The sequence below is a fragment of the Phalaenopsis equestris genome, unplaced genomic scaffold, assembly GCF_001263595.1.
Source record: "Phalaenopsis equestris unplaced genomic scaffold, ASM126359v1 Scaffold000002, whole genome shotgun sequence".
Lineage (NCBI taxonomy): Eukaryota > Viridiplantae > Streptophyta > Magnoliopsida > Asparagales > Orchidaceae > Phalaenopsis > Phalaenopsis equestris.
In genome coordinates this window covers 15,535,600-15,555,426 of record NW_018164444.1, presented here as the reverse complement: position 1 = coordinate 15,555,426, position 19,827 = coordinate 15,535,600, and the positions used below count along the sequence as shown (strand labels likewise).

General features: G+C 32.6%; 1 protein-coding gene across 5 annotated transcripts; it reads right to left on the bottom strand.

Moving 5' to 3' along the window:
• Positions 1–3,599: 3,599 nt before the first annotated feature.
• Positions 3,600–18,605, bottom strand: LOC110027903. 5 transcript variants are annotated; one of them, XM_020729539.1, is made up of 8 exons: positions 18,309–18,605; positions 18,169–18,242; positions 17,097–17,444; positions 14,292–14,736; positions 14,190–14,195; positions 13,657–13,958; positions 4,125–4,471; positions 3,600–3,861 (listed from the first exon to the last, which is right to left on the bottom strand). In XM_020729539.1, the coding sequence occupies exons 3-7, from the start codon at positions 17,409–17,411 to the stop codon at positions 4,142–4,144; spliced, it is 1,398 nt and encodes a 465-aa protein (XP_020585198.1). In that variant the 5' UTR covers positions 17,412–17,444; positions 18,169–18,242; positions 18,309–18,605; the 3' UTR covers positions 3,600–3,861; positions 4,125–4,141. The 5 variants fall into 5 exon arrangements, with proteins under 5 accessions (XP_020585198.1, XP_020585208.1, XP_020585218.1 ...); XM_020729549.1 differs by having other exon boundaries at positions 18,169–18,217; XM_020729559.1 differs by having other exon boundaries at positions 18,169–18,211.
• Between the last annotated feature and the right edge of the window lie 1,222 nt (positions 18,606–19,827).

Here is a 19,827-nt window from a genome sequence, read left to right as displayed (position 1 = left end):
ACGAACTGTTCGCGAACAACGAGCTTTTTTGACAGCCCTAACTGTTGTTTTAATTCTTTGTTTTTGTTAGACCAAATAACATGGGAGTGCTATTGCCGTGTCAGTATTCAATAGGGCCGCTTTCTTTTACGCTCCTCTCATATTATATAACCTTCTTCTTTCCTTGAAATCACATTTAGCAAATAAACAATTTGCCGCCCTCTGAAACGGCTACGCATGTGTTCATATGATACATGAAAAGCTTTGGGTGGATTAGAGAAATATGTGTGCTCAAGTGCAAAGCATTTGTTAAATTCAAACCTATGCTTAATTTATGTGTTGGGATGGCACATGGCTTACAAATAAAATGAAGAATCCAAATGTATTTGTTCCATACAAAACAAGTTGTTTTTTATAATTTAATAGTTGATTATATATAATTATATAATTAAAAAAAGGGACATATATATACATACCACGTAATTCTTCTCAATTTACGTTTTGCACCTAAACTTTCATATTTACATATATAGCGCCATATTACCACTTTTTAGAAGTCATATGCACCTTGTCATGCATAAGTTTAGAGCACCACAGTGCTATGTACGTATATATGAAAATTATGGTGTGAGATATGTAAATACATAGGACTTGTGCTATATATGTAATTTTCTTTCAAGTAGAGAGAGAGAGAGAGAGAGGTGACCAAAGCCACGTCGGATTACTATGCTCAATCCGACCTCTACTTTAGGAGAGATTATGTGCGGAATTCACATGTGTCATACATGTTGTACTTAGGTTGTATTTGTACTTAGGTTGATATAACCAATACAACACAAATCTACACCTTGCGCATCTTTCTTATCCACGAAAAATTATTCCATACGAACGGACACCGCATGCAAGATGCATGTGGTGTCCAATTCTTTACGATCCGAAAAATTATTCCATACGGGCGGACACCGCATGCAAGATGCATGCGGTGTCCAATTCTAACCGTAAATCAGGTGATTTACAGTCATGATGTATTTCAGTGGGCCTCACCTAAATTTAAAAAAAAAACTGAAATACATCCTGAACGTCACCGTGATCTACGGTCAGGATCGGACACCGCATGCAGAGATGCATGCGGTGTCCGTACGCAATAATTTCTCCTTATCCACGCCTAATAATTTCACCTTCTTTCGGTAGCCAGTCTTAAATCTCTCTTCCTCTCTATATTGCAAAAGCTTGAACGTACATTTAATAGGCTCATAAAATTTATTTATTATTGCTGTATAAGACGCTTAATAGCCATCAGATTTAGCAGAGCAAATCATACTCACTTTAGCATCATTATAACTCATGATACCATAATTTACTATGCCACCCTTTTTTTTAAATCTGTTCATGTTAGGCGACTTTATCGAGCACACCACCAATCCCCTTATTTTTCCTTACTTTTTTTTTTTTATTGAAAAAAAATGTACCAAGTGTTGAATCCTGGGAAGATGGCTTCAACCTGTTAATGTTTAATATATGAAGAAATTTGATTGACCCATACATCAGTTTAACCATGATCACTTGCTACATGTTGGTTATTTCTTAGTTCCTTGGTAGGAGAACTGGTCGACAACATGAATCGCATCATATTGTGTCAGATCCACAACATGATACAATCCACAATATCGTTCACACATTCTGATAATGGACATAATAAAATGGATCATATATATGAGTTATATCGGTGAAGGATTATAATTAAGGGGCATTTTGATTTGCTGAAGATAAAATGCAATGTAATGTATTTGAAAACTTTTGAATTGTTTGATTCATTTTAAAATAAATGAAAACTATAATTATAGGTATAATTTGAAGTAAATTGAAAATAACATATTTTAAATTATATTTTAGTATTTGAGGGCAGAGACAGACTAGGTGGCGGCCGACAGAAGCGGGCTGAGGGGCAGCTGATAGTAGCGGTGCCTGCCACCAAGGGAAAGGGAAGCAGCGATGGGGGGCAGACGGCGACGGGTGGTTTCGGCCGATAAGGAAGGAGGCAGCAAACTACAACGGTGGGCGACGGCTGTAAACTACAAGGGCTGCAGTCAGTGAACAATGGGCAGCTAGCAGCGACAAACTGCGATGACAGTGGGCTGTGGCGGCATCAGTCAGCTGTCAAGAGAAAGGGGGTAAAGGCGGCTAGTGACGACAACTTGATAGCATTTTACATAATGATGTAATTCAAATTCAATCAAATCAACGGAACTCTAAATTCAACCAATCAAATTCATTCAAATTTTACATTATGTTTATAATCTCTTATACCAAACAAATAATTTCTCTGCAAAATAATTCCAGTATACCTCTAATTCACTCAACCAAACAGCCCCCAAAAATTTTAGGTGCTCATAAAAGCTGATTAATTTATTGTCAAGATAAACATTATTTGCAATTTGCATAATCTAAATAACATTAATAGCTACTTCGCCAGGAAAATTTTGCCATAACTAACAGCAGACATTAATATTGCCCAATAAGCTAAATGGTTAATCATGAAATTAAACTAATACAAAATATACATAAAAAAAGGATGAAAGTGATGCATATGATAACGTTAAACAATCGACAAACAAGTTTGAACAGACTAAAAACATTTCAAACTGTTAGATCCTATTAGAACAAAAAAGACCAAACCCTAATATTTGGCTTCCCCACCAACAGACAAACAGTTCAAGTTAGGTGCAAGGTTGAAATCCTACTTCAGACCCTTTAATAGTCTAAAGAAGAATTGAAGGTTCTGAACAACCCAAACAGATTATAGCTTTTACAGTTACACAGACTACAAGTTTGAACATCCAAATAAGATTAACAATGTTGATATATTAGCATGCAGCAGTTTTATTTCATTCGCAGAAAGTTTGTAGCGGAAATCAATAAAAAAAATTAGGAGAAATTACATACATAGCACCCCAAACATTGCTATTTACAAATGTAGCGCCCCCGCTTTCATCGAGTTTTCAAATTCTCACTCAAACATCAAAATTCACCCCCAACCCTTTTTTTCAGTTTTAGCAAATTCTCAATGGTTTAATTGTGGCATGAATAAATGCATCATTTCGGTAGATCAAAAATATCACATGGTTGCTAGATTTGTAAATAGCAATGTTCCGGATGCTATGTATGTAATTATTGTGAAAATAAAAGACAACTATATTCAGTTCAAGAGAATATCAATCAGAAGAAAGAGAAAAGGCCACAAGAACATACGGACTACTTTGTGAAAGGGGAGATTGGAACATCAAGTTGGCAGAAAATTTGAAACCTAAACTATAATAATAAAAAAAAACAGAAATTTACATATGCAGCACAAAATTCTTATGTATTTATATTATCTCATGTCTAAAATTTCATATTCACATAAACAGCACCTTAATGCCTTAAACCTATGCAAGAAAAGGTATATTTCACTTCTAAAAAGTCGTAATAGTATTATTTTTATGTGATATTAATGATTTGAGTGCTATGTATGTAAAAATGAAATTTTAGCTGAGATATGTAAATGCAGAAGAATTATGTGATATGCATGTTAATGGCCATGAAAAAACAGCATCTTGTTTTGGGGCCTCATCAGCAAGATAAATAAAGAGCATATTGCATGCAAAAATATAGTAGAGCGACAAAAATATACAAGAACAAACTTTCAATAGTTGATATTTAGAAATTGGAGAAAACAACATTGAAAGTCACAAAGTTTTCATGATGTTTCCATCTTCTATATGTCCAAATACCTACCCAAGAACATCTCTATGCAACATTTTAAAGAGCATCCATTTTCTCATCTACAAACCAAAACATCTGAAACAATGTTCCCAACAGGTCTGGATACCACGCACCCGCACCCTGAAAAATTGGAGAACTGATTTAGGTAACCCGTGCACAAGAAGTAGCGAGCGAAAAAGCATCCATGAGGTTCACTCTCAAAGAATTCTCCCAGGAAATCTCACTTTCTTAGCAAGCAAAATAATTCCATTTAGGACATTAAGAGGAGTTGAATCCAATATATGCCACTCCTTCATCACAGTTTTAGAGCTCGCATAGTAACAACCATGGTGCATCATTCATTAAATTAAATTAGGAAAACTAAAAGGGCTAGATTGACTCACCTCTGTACTAACCAGCGTTAATATCGCCAATGGGTGGGCCCCAAGTCATCACGTCTCTGATGTTGAAACTCACCATATGGTTCATGAGGCCTAGGAACTTGATAGTTCTCAGCAGGGGGGTAGGCATATCTGTTCCTAGAATCCATAGATACAGTTGGTCCTCCATAAGAGAGATTCCTAGAAGACTGATCATAATCAGGATGTGCGGGCTGGACATAGGAGCTCTGCATGCTAAACTGCTGCTGCCTTTTCTGGCTGAATTGGATAAAATCTTCCCACTGCTTTGCTTGAACGGCCCTAATGGTTGATATCTTCTTCATATAGTTTTCACTTAGGTCCCTCATACACTGTATTATTACCAAAAGAACAGAAATTAACTACAGAAAAAGGATGATAAGAGTAACAATCACAGCAAAAAATAATGGTTATTATGAGAATTGGAATCGTATGAATATTTTATTACCCGAGATAGAATAATAGCAGTACGCATTCACAAGTCTAACTAGGGTGGAGCACTAAAGTAGTTTCCATAAATTTAATAGATGCTTTAAAAATAAAAGATAGCCTGCTGTCAGTATAATGTATATAACTCGAAGGAATTCTGTCATTAAATTTTGAAATAAATACTGGCTTAAAATAAATATCTCAATTGTTGTCATCTTAACCTCAAGTATCCATTAAAAAAACATAATCTAAGTTAGAAATTGCTTACATGAATTATCTTTTCCAAAGCATTTGCTCAAATATATATCAAGATTGCCACAAAATAAATAAATAAAGTTCAAAATACAAGAATTTAGATTAAATACAAGTTATTCTTTGTTATTGGATAAATACAGCACTAATTTTTTTTATTATTATGAAATTTAATTCAACTCAAAATTTAAACCAGAATTTGATTCAAATTTTCATTTTCTTAAACTAATATAAAAAGAATGAAAGCCGTTGGGTTGTGCTTTACGGTTGAAATCAACTGTAATAAGTAGGAAAAAAAAGAGGAAATACGTAGAAAAAAATATGTGGCACTACCTTCCGGGAGCATCATAGAATAGATCTTATATAACTTAGCTCTTAATATTTATTATCTTAATATTTCTACAAAGTATTAGAAACTCTTCTTACTCTTTTAGCTTAGCTTCAAAATCGTGCTTCTCATTTTTGGAAAGATATGGTATTCTTGAGCAGAATAAAGTATTTCCCCTAATTTGTTTTTACAATTGTGTGACTCCTTAATAGACTGATAAATTTGTTCTAAGGGCTTTTTTTTCTTTTTTTGTGATTACATAAATATTGGCAAGCAGGTTGGGCATGCGAAACCAGCCTCTTAAGATTCTTCACTCTGTTTCCAATCAATGTGTTCTGAGTTTGAGTACAAAATATTGGTGTCTTACTGTGAAGCTTGGTCTCTATGTTATTGCTTTGTGTACAGAATATTGGTGTCTTACTGTTTCCAAAAGAACATATGAAATGCGTTTAGGGACTTCTGAAAGCATGCATAGACATACATCTGAGTTAAATAAAGGAGAGATGAAAACCCTTCCTTGAAAATTCAGCCATGTTTAATGTACAACCTATAGGAGAAAACAATTCCAAAGGGTATGTAGCTCGTGATAAAACCCTATCAATCAAGCTTTATCAGTAGCAGAGCATATGATTGCTTTACATGATTAAATCGTATGTTATAGAATTTTATTCCATTTTTAGGGATTTAAGAGATATTAATAAGAAAGTAGATGATGAAAATCAAGTTTGGTTATTCTCATGCTGTCACTTTTTAAACTTTTTAAATGACACCATATTATATGAAAGACGCAATTAGCTTAGCTATGTTGAGAATTCACTTCTTATCGATAAGAATGCTAAGCTTGAGGGTAGTGAAATGCATGCATCGTGATTTGCTGGAAGAACTTTTAAGAAGAGATTACATCATTAAAAACATAATTCTCGTGATAGGGTGGTACAAGGATGTAGATTATTAATGCTTTAAAGAGAAAGGAGAAGCATTCCAATGACACTAGAACTATAGTGTTGTTAGATGAGTATTCGGGTAATGTTCTATTGATGATAGAAGTCATACACAGAGATAAGTGAACCCTACATGCAGCCTGTTAATGATATATTGTTGCATTTGAATGATGGAAGTTTTGATGGAAATTTGAGCGAAATAAAAATTAAAAAAAGGAGGTTTAAAAGCTAAAAAAAGGCTACAAATTGATAATCAACCAACAAATTTATTAAGATTCCATTTCATGGTATTCACTTTCCTTCAACCCAAACAAAACATTATATGTCCTCACAAGGAATTGTTTTCTGTTAATGAGCCATATGTTCGTGATTCTATTTATATAGAAGAGAGCGTGTAAGATTAGATTTTAACATAATTAAGTTGAAGATGTATGAGTATTGCGAGTAGAAAAACAAAAATAGCCGAGTATGTGCCAAACCTTAAAAAAAAAGAGATCATTAAGTGTTCTTAATTTGACTGTGATGAAGTCATGCCAACTTATGAGCAGGCTTGAGCTCAACTCAATAAATAGCATAGAGCTAAGCTCAAAGTGCAAATAAGCCAAGCTTGTGCCAATCCTAACTCGGCCAGTTAACTCGTGATCCAGCAAGTTTAGAAATGCTAATATAAAAAAATGCCAATAACAATGAGAATACAAGAGTTTCAGTGCAAAGAAGCAAAAAAAATTTAAATTTATCTCAATTCTTTGTATTAAGCAATTTAATATTATTTTTCATTCACTTTATCATTTGATTCAAAAAAATACTTGAACCAAGACCATTTTTCCCTTTTCATAATAAATGAAATGGCTCAAACCTGTAGAATTGAACAAACTTGAAATAAATTAACAAATCAAGCTCAAGATCAAACCAAGGGTGGCTCCAATTCAACACGACATGTTTACAACTTATTCTTAATCAAGTAGGATGTTAGTTCTCAAGGTATATTGAAGAAATAAATTTTGCAGTACACAAGTTGTCATGGAAAGAAAAAAAAAAGAAGATAGTGGGTAATGTGTTGTAAGGCACAACTCTAATTGGAGTTGCTACTTTCATCATTTGTGTTGAAGCACCATGACAGGAGGAAACAGAAAAAGCTTAAATTCATAAATGCAATTCTAGTTCCAAAACAAAGGGACCCACACATCGAGGATAAACTATGATCATGCCAATTGAACTCATGTTGCACGAGTTTTTTTGTGTACAGCTCTAGCATTTAGAGTATGGAGACGAATACTTCAATGGTATAATACAAATGCGCAAAATATGTGATTCAATGGTCTTTTATTGGTGTTAAGTTCATATATCATCCAAGATTCGTGTAAGTGAGCAATGCACCTCCAGTTGGAGCTTTGGAAGCTTAGAGAGTTTTATTTAAGAACCAATACAAATTGGTATACTTTTAACTCAAGGGGGAGAATTATTAGGATATTTTCACAATAATATCATCAAGCAAAAAATTCAAATTAGATAGCTTTGTGATAGCTACAAATCATCCATTATTATTATATAAAAACATGTTAAAATTATGGCTATCTTTAAATCAAATTTTTTAAGTGAGTTTCTTCAAATTTTCAACTACTTAAACTTCTATAAATGAAAGGAAGAGAAGAGTTGAATTGTACTCAAGGGCCAAAAAATTTGAAAAAAAAAAGAGAGAGAAATCTTGAGTGGTGACTTCTTTGAAGAGCACCAGGTATAGTTAATCTATCAAGGCTCCGATCTATATCCTTGAGCTATTCAAATATTTTCACAAGGAATTTAAAACTATTCTTATTTATATAGCTTGATAGATTTAAGGACTTCTCTTTGTACTGGTGTACTTGGTGCGCAGAAATTCATTTGGCTTTAGAGATTTGGGCCTTCACTTTGTATCAAGAATGGGTGTACGTGAGGAAAAGTATTTCCAGTTACCTGGTTTGTTTACTCACCAATTTGATTTGATGATATTGAAAAATATATATTTCATCTCCCAGGAATGTAGATCACTATTTTAGTAGAATATCGGGATATTCTCGTTGTGCATGGTCTCTTCATTAATTACTTCGCAACAAGTAGATTTTTCCCAACAAAAATGTTGTAAGAATAACTATTTTGCTATTTTATATGTCATAAAGTCAGCAGTTTTATTTTTTATTTTTTATTTTTTATTTTTTTTTTATTTATTTTTTTTTTTTGGTTAACTATTTTGCTATTTTATATGTCATAAAGTCAGCATTTTTTTTTTTTTTTTTAATGTTGTTGTTGGAATTAAAAGATGGCACGCCAATAACAAATTTTGTATTACAAACGCTGCATGTCAATAACAAGTTTACAAGGCATTGAAATCAACTATACCGAGTAGAAGTAAAAGAATAGGCATCCCCTCTTCAACACTCTCCACCCATACCTCTTTTCTACAAAGAACAACGCCACAATTAAACAAAAAAGCACCTCAATAAGTACCATTATATCCTCAATTGTTTCTTGTCGTTTTCCTACTATCAAAACCCTTATCTTTGTGACACCTCACGAGTATCATCCCTCATTTTTATAAGAACTCCCATTGAACCACTTGACGTACCATCTCAACTGACAATAGGGGTGTCAAATCAAGTCCAAGGTCCAAGGTTTGGGTCCAGCACAAAACTATTTGACCTAAACCCGGTTTACAAACATATGCTTAACATTTATTCGGGTCAATTTCGGGCGAGAGTAGAGTTATTTGAGTCAAATTTAAGTTGTCGGATCAAATTCGCTCAAAATCGAGTTGGCGTGTCAACCACACCCGGCCTGAAAAAATCATATGTGCTGGGATTCTTAACCTAAGCCCAACCAAAAATTAATTTTCAACTCATACTCAAATTTTTCGAGTCAAGTTGAGGTGTTGGGCAATTTTTTATACCCCTAACCCTCCCCTCCCCTCCCCTCATTTGCTCGTGTTACATTGTTGACATATCCTTTCTCCTTGTTAACCCTTTAACTACTCATTTCACCCTCGTTAATCTCAAACAAATAAAAATGCAACTACCCCATCCAAGCCATTCTCTCTTCAAAGCTGAGGCATCAGGAAAAGCAAGTGCTTAAATATTTTGTGATTGATGGATTTCTCTAAATTTAAGGATGGCAAAAAAAGTTGTGGGCTCTTTTTTTATAGTAAAAATAGAAGTATTAAGCATATGAATATTTAGTTTTTATATTAAATTGGAGAATGAAAAGCTTATTTAGGGTTTAGGTTGATGTTTCACATAACTGGCAATCTGCCATCTTCATTTTCACTATAGGTCTATAACACATTTTGGTTTCTGATAAATATCTTTCTTTCTAATTGAGCAACTTCAACATCACTTATTTTAATTTGATTAGTTTTTTCCCCCTTTTTTATGTCAACTTAACAAGGCTAATATATTGCGATTACCAAAGTGACTCTGTTTCTCCATCATAACCTATTACAATCATATCATTAACATCTATGCTAAGAATTGCCATTTCCCCTTCAATTAAAAGTTTCATGAATGGTCTATGGTCTCTTTGATTTTGTCTATAATGCGCTCCACTTGTAAATTTTGTGAATCTTTTAAACCATGGCCAAATAGATTGCTTTAATACATATAGTGCCTTTTTTAGTTTACAGAATTGGTCCTTTTTAAAAATGAGCTATTGAATCCTAATAAAGAATGCCTAAAAATGTCTTTCACATCACCATAGAAAAATGCATTATTTACGTCATTTTGTTCCGTGAGTCATCCAAAGTACTCAACCACAGAAAAAAGTATACAAATTACAGTCATTTTTGCAACTATAGCAAATATTATTTGATAACCTATTCTATATGATTGAGCGTATTATTTTTCTAGTAACCTAAGCTCTCATCAGCTTTATATTTTATTGTAAAAACCACCTTACACACTACAACCCATTTATATTTAGGTAACAGCTATTTCCCAAATGTAATTTTTCTCTAGAACATTCATCTCTTCTCGAACAGCTTTTCTCTAATTCTTGTTCCTTAATACCTCAAACAGGGCTTGTGAAATGTAAATGGTATTAATAACTAGTAAAGAAGACTTGATAGGTAGGAATTACGCTTTTCAAAGGGATGTGTATTCAGTTATGGGGAATAGAAAATGTTTAGCGTCTTTTTATATGATAATAGGCTAATCAAAATCATTTTTAAGTAGTTATCGGATACTGATTTCAAGTGCAGAACTTGCACGTGAGTTTAGATGGGTTTTGTCCTTATATAGCCCAAAAATGGTTTAGTAAATGAAGTATTAACCTTAGTGGATTAAGTTGATCTATTTCATTTATATTTGTTAATGAACAAACAATATAAAAATATCACGTTCATCAAACTTATATCATATGTGATTGTCTCCCCAAAAGAAACGGCTGACCAAAGAAGGGCTATTTTTCATCAACCGCAAATTTTAAGATTTCTTTTCATTTTTTTTTTTAGGGTTTGTGTGTGTGTGTGTTGTTGTTGTTGGGGGGAGGGGCTGTTTTTCATCAATTGCGGCAAGTTTTAGGTTTTGCCTTTTCATTTTTTTTGAGGGATTGAGGGTTTGATAAGTATATTTATACCCCTTTTAAGAGTCTATATCCTAATAAAACGCAAATCAAATGCTCTAGGGTCAAACTTAACCTGTTGCTTACAAATGTGTACATAAAACAACCATATATTTTTGAAAAAAAAATTTATTGTAATCTCTTAGAAAAATATTCAGTGAGGTAATTTGCAAAATTTGAAATCATAATATATAGAAGTCATTCTATTAATCAAACAAGTCAGAATTAAGATAACCTTCACCTAATGAACGATTGTTATAATCATTGTTGTACTCAGATATAACTCCTCTTTTTATCTAGCTTGCCCAATGTCAACTTCCGTGTAGTAAATCCTAAATACATAATAATAAGTTGAGAATGTCAACTTCCAATTTTGATCATGGGTTACTTTATGAATATATAAAGATATTTACAACAAAATAAAAGGCATGTAGTATATTGTTGGGGTAAGTGAAGGGAAAATAATGGCATTCTCGTCGTACAACTGTGGTTAAGAAGTCATCAATTACTTTGACCTTTCAATTGCTAGGACGAGGCTTTTAAGATATTGGCATAATTTGTCATGTGGTTAGTGGCACCCTAAATTTATTAACAAAAAATTGGAGAAACTATTTGAAGCATTACAGACACAGATTACGGGTTTAGTCGTTTCGAGCTAAAGACAACAACCCATATGATTTTACTAAAGAGCTAATAAGATTAATTACTTATATATTTCTTCTAAGTTGAATCCAAAAGTCTTTATAAATGAGTGTCCTTTCGATTGACATCCTTTATTCCCATCACAGCTTGGATGCCTTCCATAAGTTTTCATTTTTTTTAATACCCATTCTTTAAAAAGTTCAATGGCTATCAATCCTCTACCTTGAGTTTTTGTGATTACTATAGTTGACCCTTCTGTTTCGGGTGTCAAACATTATAGTACTTCTTTCTTCAATTTGTATAAGGGAAGCCACATGAAGAGAAGATATGTTTATTTGCCCAAGATTTAGATATGAACTTGATTAAATTCTTAATTGAGATGCAAAACTCAAAGATAAGGGTGCAAATTAGGTTTGTGTATAGGGTTATCATCTGGCTTGAAAAACTAACTCGCCCAAAATATTAAATGGATCAAAAGTCCATATTGAATCCGATCTGCCCCCACCATGCTAACCCAAACCTGACACATATAGCTCATTTAACATAAAGCATATAGGTATACAAAACAAATTCGAATCAATTTTGAGTAAATTTGGAGTCAATTTTGAATATCAGATTGATTTTGATTCCATTTCAAGTTAGTGGGTCAACCCAAATCCGACTGAAAAAAATCAAATCAGCTCAAATTTCTAACCCAAATATGATCCAAAAAGTATTTTGGTCAACTCAAACCCTGATTTTTCAAATGACTCAGCGTGTTTGACACCCATTTCAAAGATCGTTTCCTTTTTTCCATAACATTTTAGAAACACAATATCATCACTACATTTCATTTTGAGATTTTGAGAATAATTCAAACCAAAAATCTGCATTACATTAAAAAATTCAATAACCTATAAGTTACCTTGTTTAGAGGTTAATAGATGTATCTTAATCTCATTTGTGATGGCAACATACAAAATTTTGAGTATGTCACTCTCATAGCTTCCCACAGTTCATTTATTATTGCAGGAACATACAAGGTCCACTAACATTAGGCATAATAGAGTTCCATAGTCATGACATGATAATAAAGCCTCCTTTAATAAGAAGTATGGATTTTGGGTCTTCAGGATCAAAATGATCAATAAGTTTAGTTACTATTTTCCTCTTAGGAAATTTTCATAATATGACATCACTTTGGATAATTTTCTACATTCAAATGATATGAGATTTGTGAATCCTAGAGTTCTCCTTCAATAGGATTGCTCAAATTCTCATCATTTATGATAGTTAACACTTTTATGGAAAAATCAAAAACTCACAAAGATGAAAATACTAAGAAAAGGGGAAATTAGGATAAATAGGTCAAAACATTGGAATCCCAACCTAGTGTCTTAATACCATGTAGAAAATAGGATTGTGGATAAGCTTTTCTTAATTTATCATACATTCAAGGAGTAGTTATATATAAAGCTACCTAGATGCCTTTAGAAAGAGTAATAATTACAATTAAAAAAATCTCCTAAGGCTTGTTGAATATGTGCCTTCAGATTTCCAGCTTTTTCCTATTGTCATGGATTCATGTACCTCTTGCTTTCCTATCCTAATGTTTACCACTCATAGCTTGCATATCTTCCATCTCTAACGAGCAATAAACTATAAAATCTTCTATAAGTTATTCCTATAGTTGTCCATCCTCACTTCTTCCTAATCCTACACTCTCCAATAAGTTGTCTTTGAGCAAACAATATTCTAAATATACACTAAACCAATAGAAAGCAACAGAGAACTAAATTGTTATATAGGGACCTTCATAGGCCTGCTTTGAGCCACTAAAACTCTGAAAGCAATAATTAAGTAAAAAAAAATGCCGACTTCAATTAGACATAGACAAAACAGTGCATGTCGTATGGATGCAAATTTTAAACACAAGACATTTCAAGCACTTTGTGAATCTGGGTTCACAAATCTTTTATAACTTCTATTAATTAGTTACAACATCCAGACAAGTATTGCTGCTTTCTTCATGTGTGTGTGTGTTTACTTTTCCACAATAAAATTAATAAGAAACCAAGAAAAACTTCATACAATAATTACCAGAAATAACCATCCTTTAATTTTAGGAATTATAAATTACTGAAACTAACCTATTACAATTCATAAAAAAATTGCTAACAGCGTGATAAAAGGATCACAGAGACAGAGAAACTGAACAAATAGCTTGGCACTTCCAATGTATAAAGTTTTTGGAACCAGGCAGTGAGGAAATCGGAGTTTTTTTTTTTTTTTTTTTTTTTTTTAAATAGTGCAAAAGTTATTAAAAAAAATTGTAAATAAAAAATATTCCAAATATTACCTCTCTGTGCTTGTGAATCTCTTCATCCTCTTCCTTATCACGAACTCTTCCTAAATCATTTATCTCCCTCTTAAAATCCATTTCTAGCTCTTCCAAGGTTTGTGGATAATTTGAGATGTCAGATTTGTGCTCATAGAGGGAATCAATTTCAGACTTTCCCACATCCCAACCACTACGCTTATGCAAACCACTGTTAAGGTTTTGTTCATCATATGAACTGAAGGAATTACCACCATAACCAGTAGAGCGCATTGGAGATTTGGTAGAGGCAGGATGACTTTTGGCTCCATCATTAGTGTAAGCTTCGTGAAATGAAGAACAGGGTAAGAAAAACCACACTTTAATTCCAGATGTCTAACTTAAAGTGATGATTTAAATAGACTATCCTACACAAGCAATAATGCTATATGGAATACTGAAATAGCCATCCAACCATATACATCTGGAAATGTTTCAATACATTTTATCCCAGATGAACCGTCTGTCGAGAACCATGTAAGAAATCATTTCATTAACTGACAGCTTAAACTTACCTCTTCCTGCAAACAAACACAATTAAAACTTTCTTTCATTTGGACAAGGTAAATCATGCGATAGTACATTTCCTGTTGAAGTTGAACAGTATAAGGCCCTACCTTGTGAAGAACCTCTTGACAACTTTAACAGATCTTCCCGTACATTATCTTCATATCCCTTGCTATGCACATGAATGGAATTTCCTATATTTGAACGGGACTTCTGGGACTCAGAGCGTCTTAATTGAGAACCTACAGGACTTTTATCACGTGATCTGGACCTTGCCCTTTCTGATTTAGTGTCAGATCTACTAGGAGGACTCTTGTTTTTGTCCTTCTCCTGAATTATTTTGCGCACAGCATCTAAACCTTTAGAGAGTATTAATCTGTCTTTCCCACTAACAAATAGAAATTTCTCATCCATTTTTATTTTGCAGCCAACATCTTTCTCAATTTGACTTATCACCTTGTCAGAAAAAAGGGCTCTCACATTCTTGTCTCTTGCAGGTACCCTTTCAAATAAGTCTGCAGACTTGCGATTAGCTCCAAGTGTGGAAGGGCAGCCCTGTAAGAAATGGATGACGAAAGTTTGGAAGGTGGAAAATAGTCAATCCTTCAAAAAAATAAAAAAAATTCGGAAAACAAAATGGTTTCAACAATAACAACAGATTGAATAACACATTAGCCATGTTAAAGAAAACAGATTAATTCACACATGTATCTACATTATCATTAAAAACAATTCTAATTAGGCCGGACTATAACAATCATAAAGAAGCATTACTAAAATTGTGAAGTTCTGAGAGGGAACAACAGTAGGGCTGTCAAAATCACTCATTGCTTGCGAACAGTCGTGTTCAGCTCGTGTTTGATTCATTCACTAGGTTAACGAACCGAACACGAACATTTTTTTTGTGCTCGATATACACGAACAAGGATTTGTTCATTCGTGTTCGACTCGTTTTGGCTCAAAATACTACTCATTATATCTATGCCTATATATATATATATAAATTGCTGAATAGTATTTTTAAAAAAATTAATTGAATACAACGTTACAAAGATTTATAATCAATTAAAATTATTAGTTAAAAAAATAGAATAAAAATATATTAAATTATATTTAAATGATGTTTTAATATAAACAACAAGAATCAAATCTTCTCCCAACCCTTAACATCATACGGCTACGTGATTAGGGTTGCCAAAATGATTCTTTCTTCGCGCACGTCTTGTGTTCGGCTCGTTAAGCAAACGAGTCGAACACAACAAACACACTTTTTGTGTTCGAAATATAAACGAGTCGAACACGAACAGAATTTTTTTAACAAGTCGAACACGAGCTAAGCCTGGGCTTGCTCGGGTTTGACTCGTTTACACCCCTAACTAGGGCTGTCAAAAAAGCTCGTTGTTCGCAACAAGTTCGGTTAGTTAAACGAACCAAACACGAACAGTGATGCATTCATTTGTGTTTGAATCCTTATTGTTCGAAATATAAAATAATTTAAAATAGTTATATATAAAAAATTTATGATATTTTAAAAAATTAAATTTTATAAATTATAATATATAATAATTTAATAATAATAATAATATATTAATATACTATATTAGGAATAAACTAATATAGATATTATATATTTATATAATATAAGTTATATAATTAATATAATATATTATTTATATATATTAATATTAGGGATGTCAAACTGGCTTGACGTTCGCGAACAGCTCGTGTTCGGCTCGTTCATTATGAAACGAACACAAACAGTGACTTCACGAACAATTTCGAACACGAGCTTATTTCAAACAAACTAAATTTCAAACAAACCGAACACGAACACAAGCTCTGTTCGTTCATGTTCGGTTCGTTTACACCCCTACCCCTAACCATCAGAATAGCAAGTCAAGGGAGCTAATAGCAAAAGTTGAATTTCATTTGTTCAAATAGTAATTAGAGAAAGAAGAGGGCACACTTGACCCACGGGTTCCCCAAATTTGAGCAATGCATATCAACATCAAGCATAGCATCCAAATTACTCGTAAAAAAATGCCGCAAAAAGTTATTAATAAAGTAGTCTGAACTGTTCGAAAACACTAGCACTAATGATGCAAAAATAAGCAAATGATATATATTCTTATTTTGAGGAAATTATTGTTTGGTTGCTTTCTCTTGTTATTTGACATGCCTACCCTTACCACAATGGACCATGAGTTTAATGATATGTATTTAAGAGAAGAATTTCCCTTTTATTAATCATTAAAAATTTGTATTAATTATGGAAAAAATATAAATATAATTTAAATATTTTTTGAAATACTATTTATTAAAAAAAAATTATAATTGGCTCTTAAAAACATTAGGGTTGCGTTTGGCGGGACTTTTTCGATGCTTCACTTTATAGATCATAACCACCAACTTCAATTTTATTGGGGCATCGACCTAACCCCCCTCCCCCACCCCACCAAAGCAAAATTCCAATATTAAGCCATATCCTGAGAAATAATCATATCCTCCGTCTCAAGCAAATTTGTGATTTTGTTTCTCCCAATGAGATGTATTGCTGCTTCTTACTCTAATCTCGCAGTGCATCTACAATAAATCTCATACCGTCGCATTGGCATTGCATTCATCACCAACTCTCCTTTCAAAACTGATTTAGTTTGCAGAGCTCCATCTTTCAACTCAAACTTCGTAAGCTACATCTTCATCATTATCTATCATTAATTGTATGCATATATCCCAATTTTTCTATAAATTATTCCTGACAATGAAGCCTAGCTAACAGCAAGAAGAAAAGAGTATTGCAAAAGCAGAAAACATGGAACTGTAAATGATACTTTAAAACTTCCATTACACCGTTTTGTTGAAAAAAAGAATCACTAAAGTATGTATCACTAGAAGAAAATTAATCTCTTAAATACCTGAGTGAAATGACCGGATTCTCCACATAGTTTGCAAATCATTTCTTCTTCTTTCCTTTTCTTCCAATTTCTTTCCATAGCTTTAGCTTTTGCCTCCCACACCTTAGCTTCCCTGCTAGTAAAATCAGTCGGAACAGCATTTGGATCTCGAGAATCATTTTCCTCATCCGAATGGTCATTAGTTAAGGGTCTCTTGTTTGCATTAGCTTTAGCCTCTGCATTATTAGATGTTGATCGCATAGGGCCAGTATATTCTTTTCCATAAACCTCATTAAAAAGCTCATCATCTATTTCAGGGCTTGGTTGCCTAGCCATTACCAGAATACCATAAACCAATGCAGGCCAACACTGCATACCAAAAAAAAAAAAAACAACTTTTAAAATCTTTCTTTTTCAGTTATAACGAACAAGCACCATATGCACATGAAGGCTATATAATACGCAAATAAAATAATCTAAGAAAATAAACAAATGATGCTCCACGTTTACTTAGCCATTACCTAAATACCATAAACCAATGCAGGCCAGAACTACATACAATAAAGAATAAAATAAAATCTTTTTTTTTTCAGTTAATACAAGCAAACACCACCATATGCAGAAGAAAGCACTATAATACGCAAATGAAATAATCTAAAAAAATCAACTAATCATGCGAAGGTTTTCTTATTGAAGTAATTCAATTAGTCATCAAAAATAAACGGTCAAAAAAAGAGCAGGATACAATTTTGAGCTAACAAAAAAACAAATCAAGTTATTTTAAGATGGCAGGCAAACATATTCAGCATGATGAAACAGCTACGTATCCTATGACACGCATGCTAACATAAGAGCCCCAATTAATGATCCAATGCAATTTGCATGAGTAATCATATCCACTATAAGATTCCTTTAATTTCTTAAAAATAAAATAGATATGTTAATTAAATTAAACCAAGGGATTCTAGAACAGTTGACATCTTAAATTCACAAAATCATTACACCCATCAAGCATTCTAGCCCTGGCACATAGACTGACAGGAAAAATAAACAGAATTTGAAGATCATCCCTTAGATGATAAAATCTTCACACCTTGGCTGCGCAATCAAGTCTATATGCAATCGTTTTCCAAGATCTGGACCTTATCAACAAACAGAAAGGAACATCTGAAATAAAGAGAAAAATATAACAAATTTTCAGCTTTTAGGTTTGCAAAGGAGAAAACTCCTTACCAGTTGCGCGGATGAACAACAGTGCGAAGGAAGAAAGCAGCTTCTGCGTCGCAGATCGAGCGGAGGAAGGAGACTAATCCGCCAACAGTCTTGTAGAAGGGAAGGTGTCGAGTATGCTGAGATCAAATCTGGTGTTGGTATGGCTTTGCTGGTAATGGTGAGCTGAGCAGGAGGACGGCCTAGGGTTTTGCGTAAAGACGGGCGGGGTCGACGGGCGGCATTGGGAAATGGATGAAGGGTAAGAAGAGAAGGGTTTAAGGTCTACGCCGAGGCCCCATCCCTTTTTTTTTTTTAATCATTTTCCGCAGAGAAAACTTGAGATATCAACTAATAAGCGCAAATTTATGCATGTTGGCGTATAGAAAATAAAATATGAGTACATTTGGATTATCTATTTGTTTTTAAAGTAGTTGGAAATTGTTATTTATATTAATTTTATATTTTTTAATATTTTGACTTGAATTAAAATATACTTTGATGTAATTTTTTTAACACCCAAAAGACTTAATTTTTTGAAATAATATAAATTATTTTTAAAAATAAAAAATAAGAACATGTGAAAATTATACTAATAAAATATGTTTTAAATAATAAAAGCAAAAAATAAAAATAAAAGGGATGCCAAATGAGCCATAAATAATTTTAAATTTAAAATGAAGAATTTGTTTTATTTTAAGATTAGTAATAGTATTTATAGGAGAGTTCATTGAGTCATTTAATAAGAAGACTTATACTAGAAATGTAATTTAATAAATTTTAACTATGTTGTACATATCATCGAATTATTATGCATCATTTCAAGCAACTACATCTCTATTTTTCTATAGGAAGTGTTTTAATCTTCAAATCAAATAAAAATTATCGCTAATGTTCATTTATGTGAAGTAAAAAAAATACATTTTGGTGTAATATTTTGATGTAATGTTGACAATGAATGTTATAAAAAAAATAATTATAAGCATTTAAATGTTAGATATATAAATAGATAAAAAGACTGAATAAAGTGTATATAAATCCTACATTTTAAAAATATTTCCTAAATTTTAAGAAATCAAAGTAGTAAGGCTAAATACCATCCTTTTATGGAAATCAATTAAATTACTATCCATATTTATTAACTTTTCTTTTTCTTAAGAGGGAGCTCATACTCATAGCAATCACTTTCATTAAACTTAATTATATATTGCTTTTTTAAGACCTTCATTATTCCATATCAAAATTGGATTCAATGTTATTTCGAATTTAAAAATAGCCATAGACTTTATTATGCTTCAAGGTAAATGATAATTGATACGTCATTAGAAATTCATTTTATTAATCTTGAATCTTAATATAGAGTTTAAATTGAAAACTTCATAAATTAAATTCAATGCTAATTGAATTCTAATTTTAAAAACTTTAAAGGAACTAAATGACTAGATAAGATGAATCTAATGACACCATAAGTGAAAAAAAAATGGATTCATATAAGCTCAAATCAAGTATTTGAAATGTGATTAAAAGCTCTGGGCATCAGTAG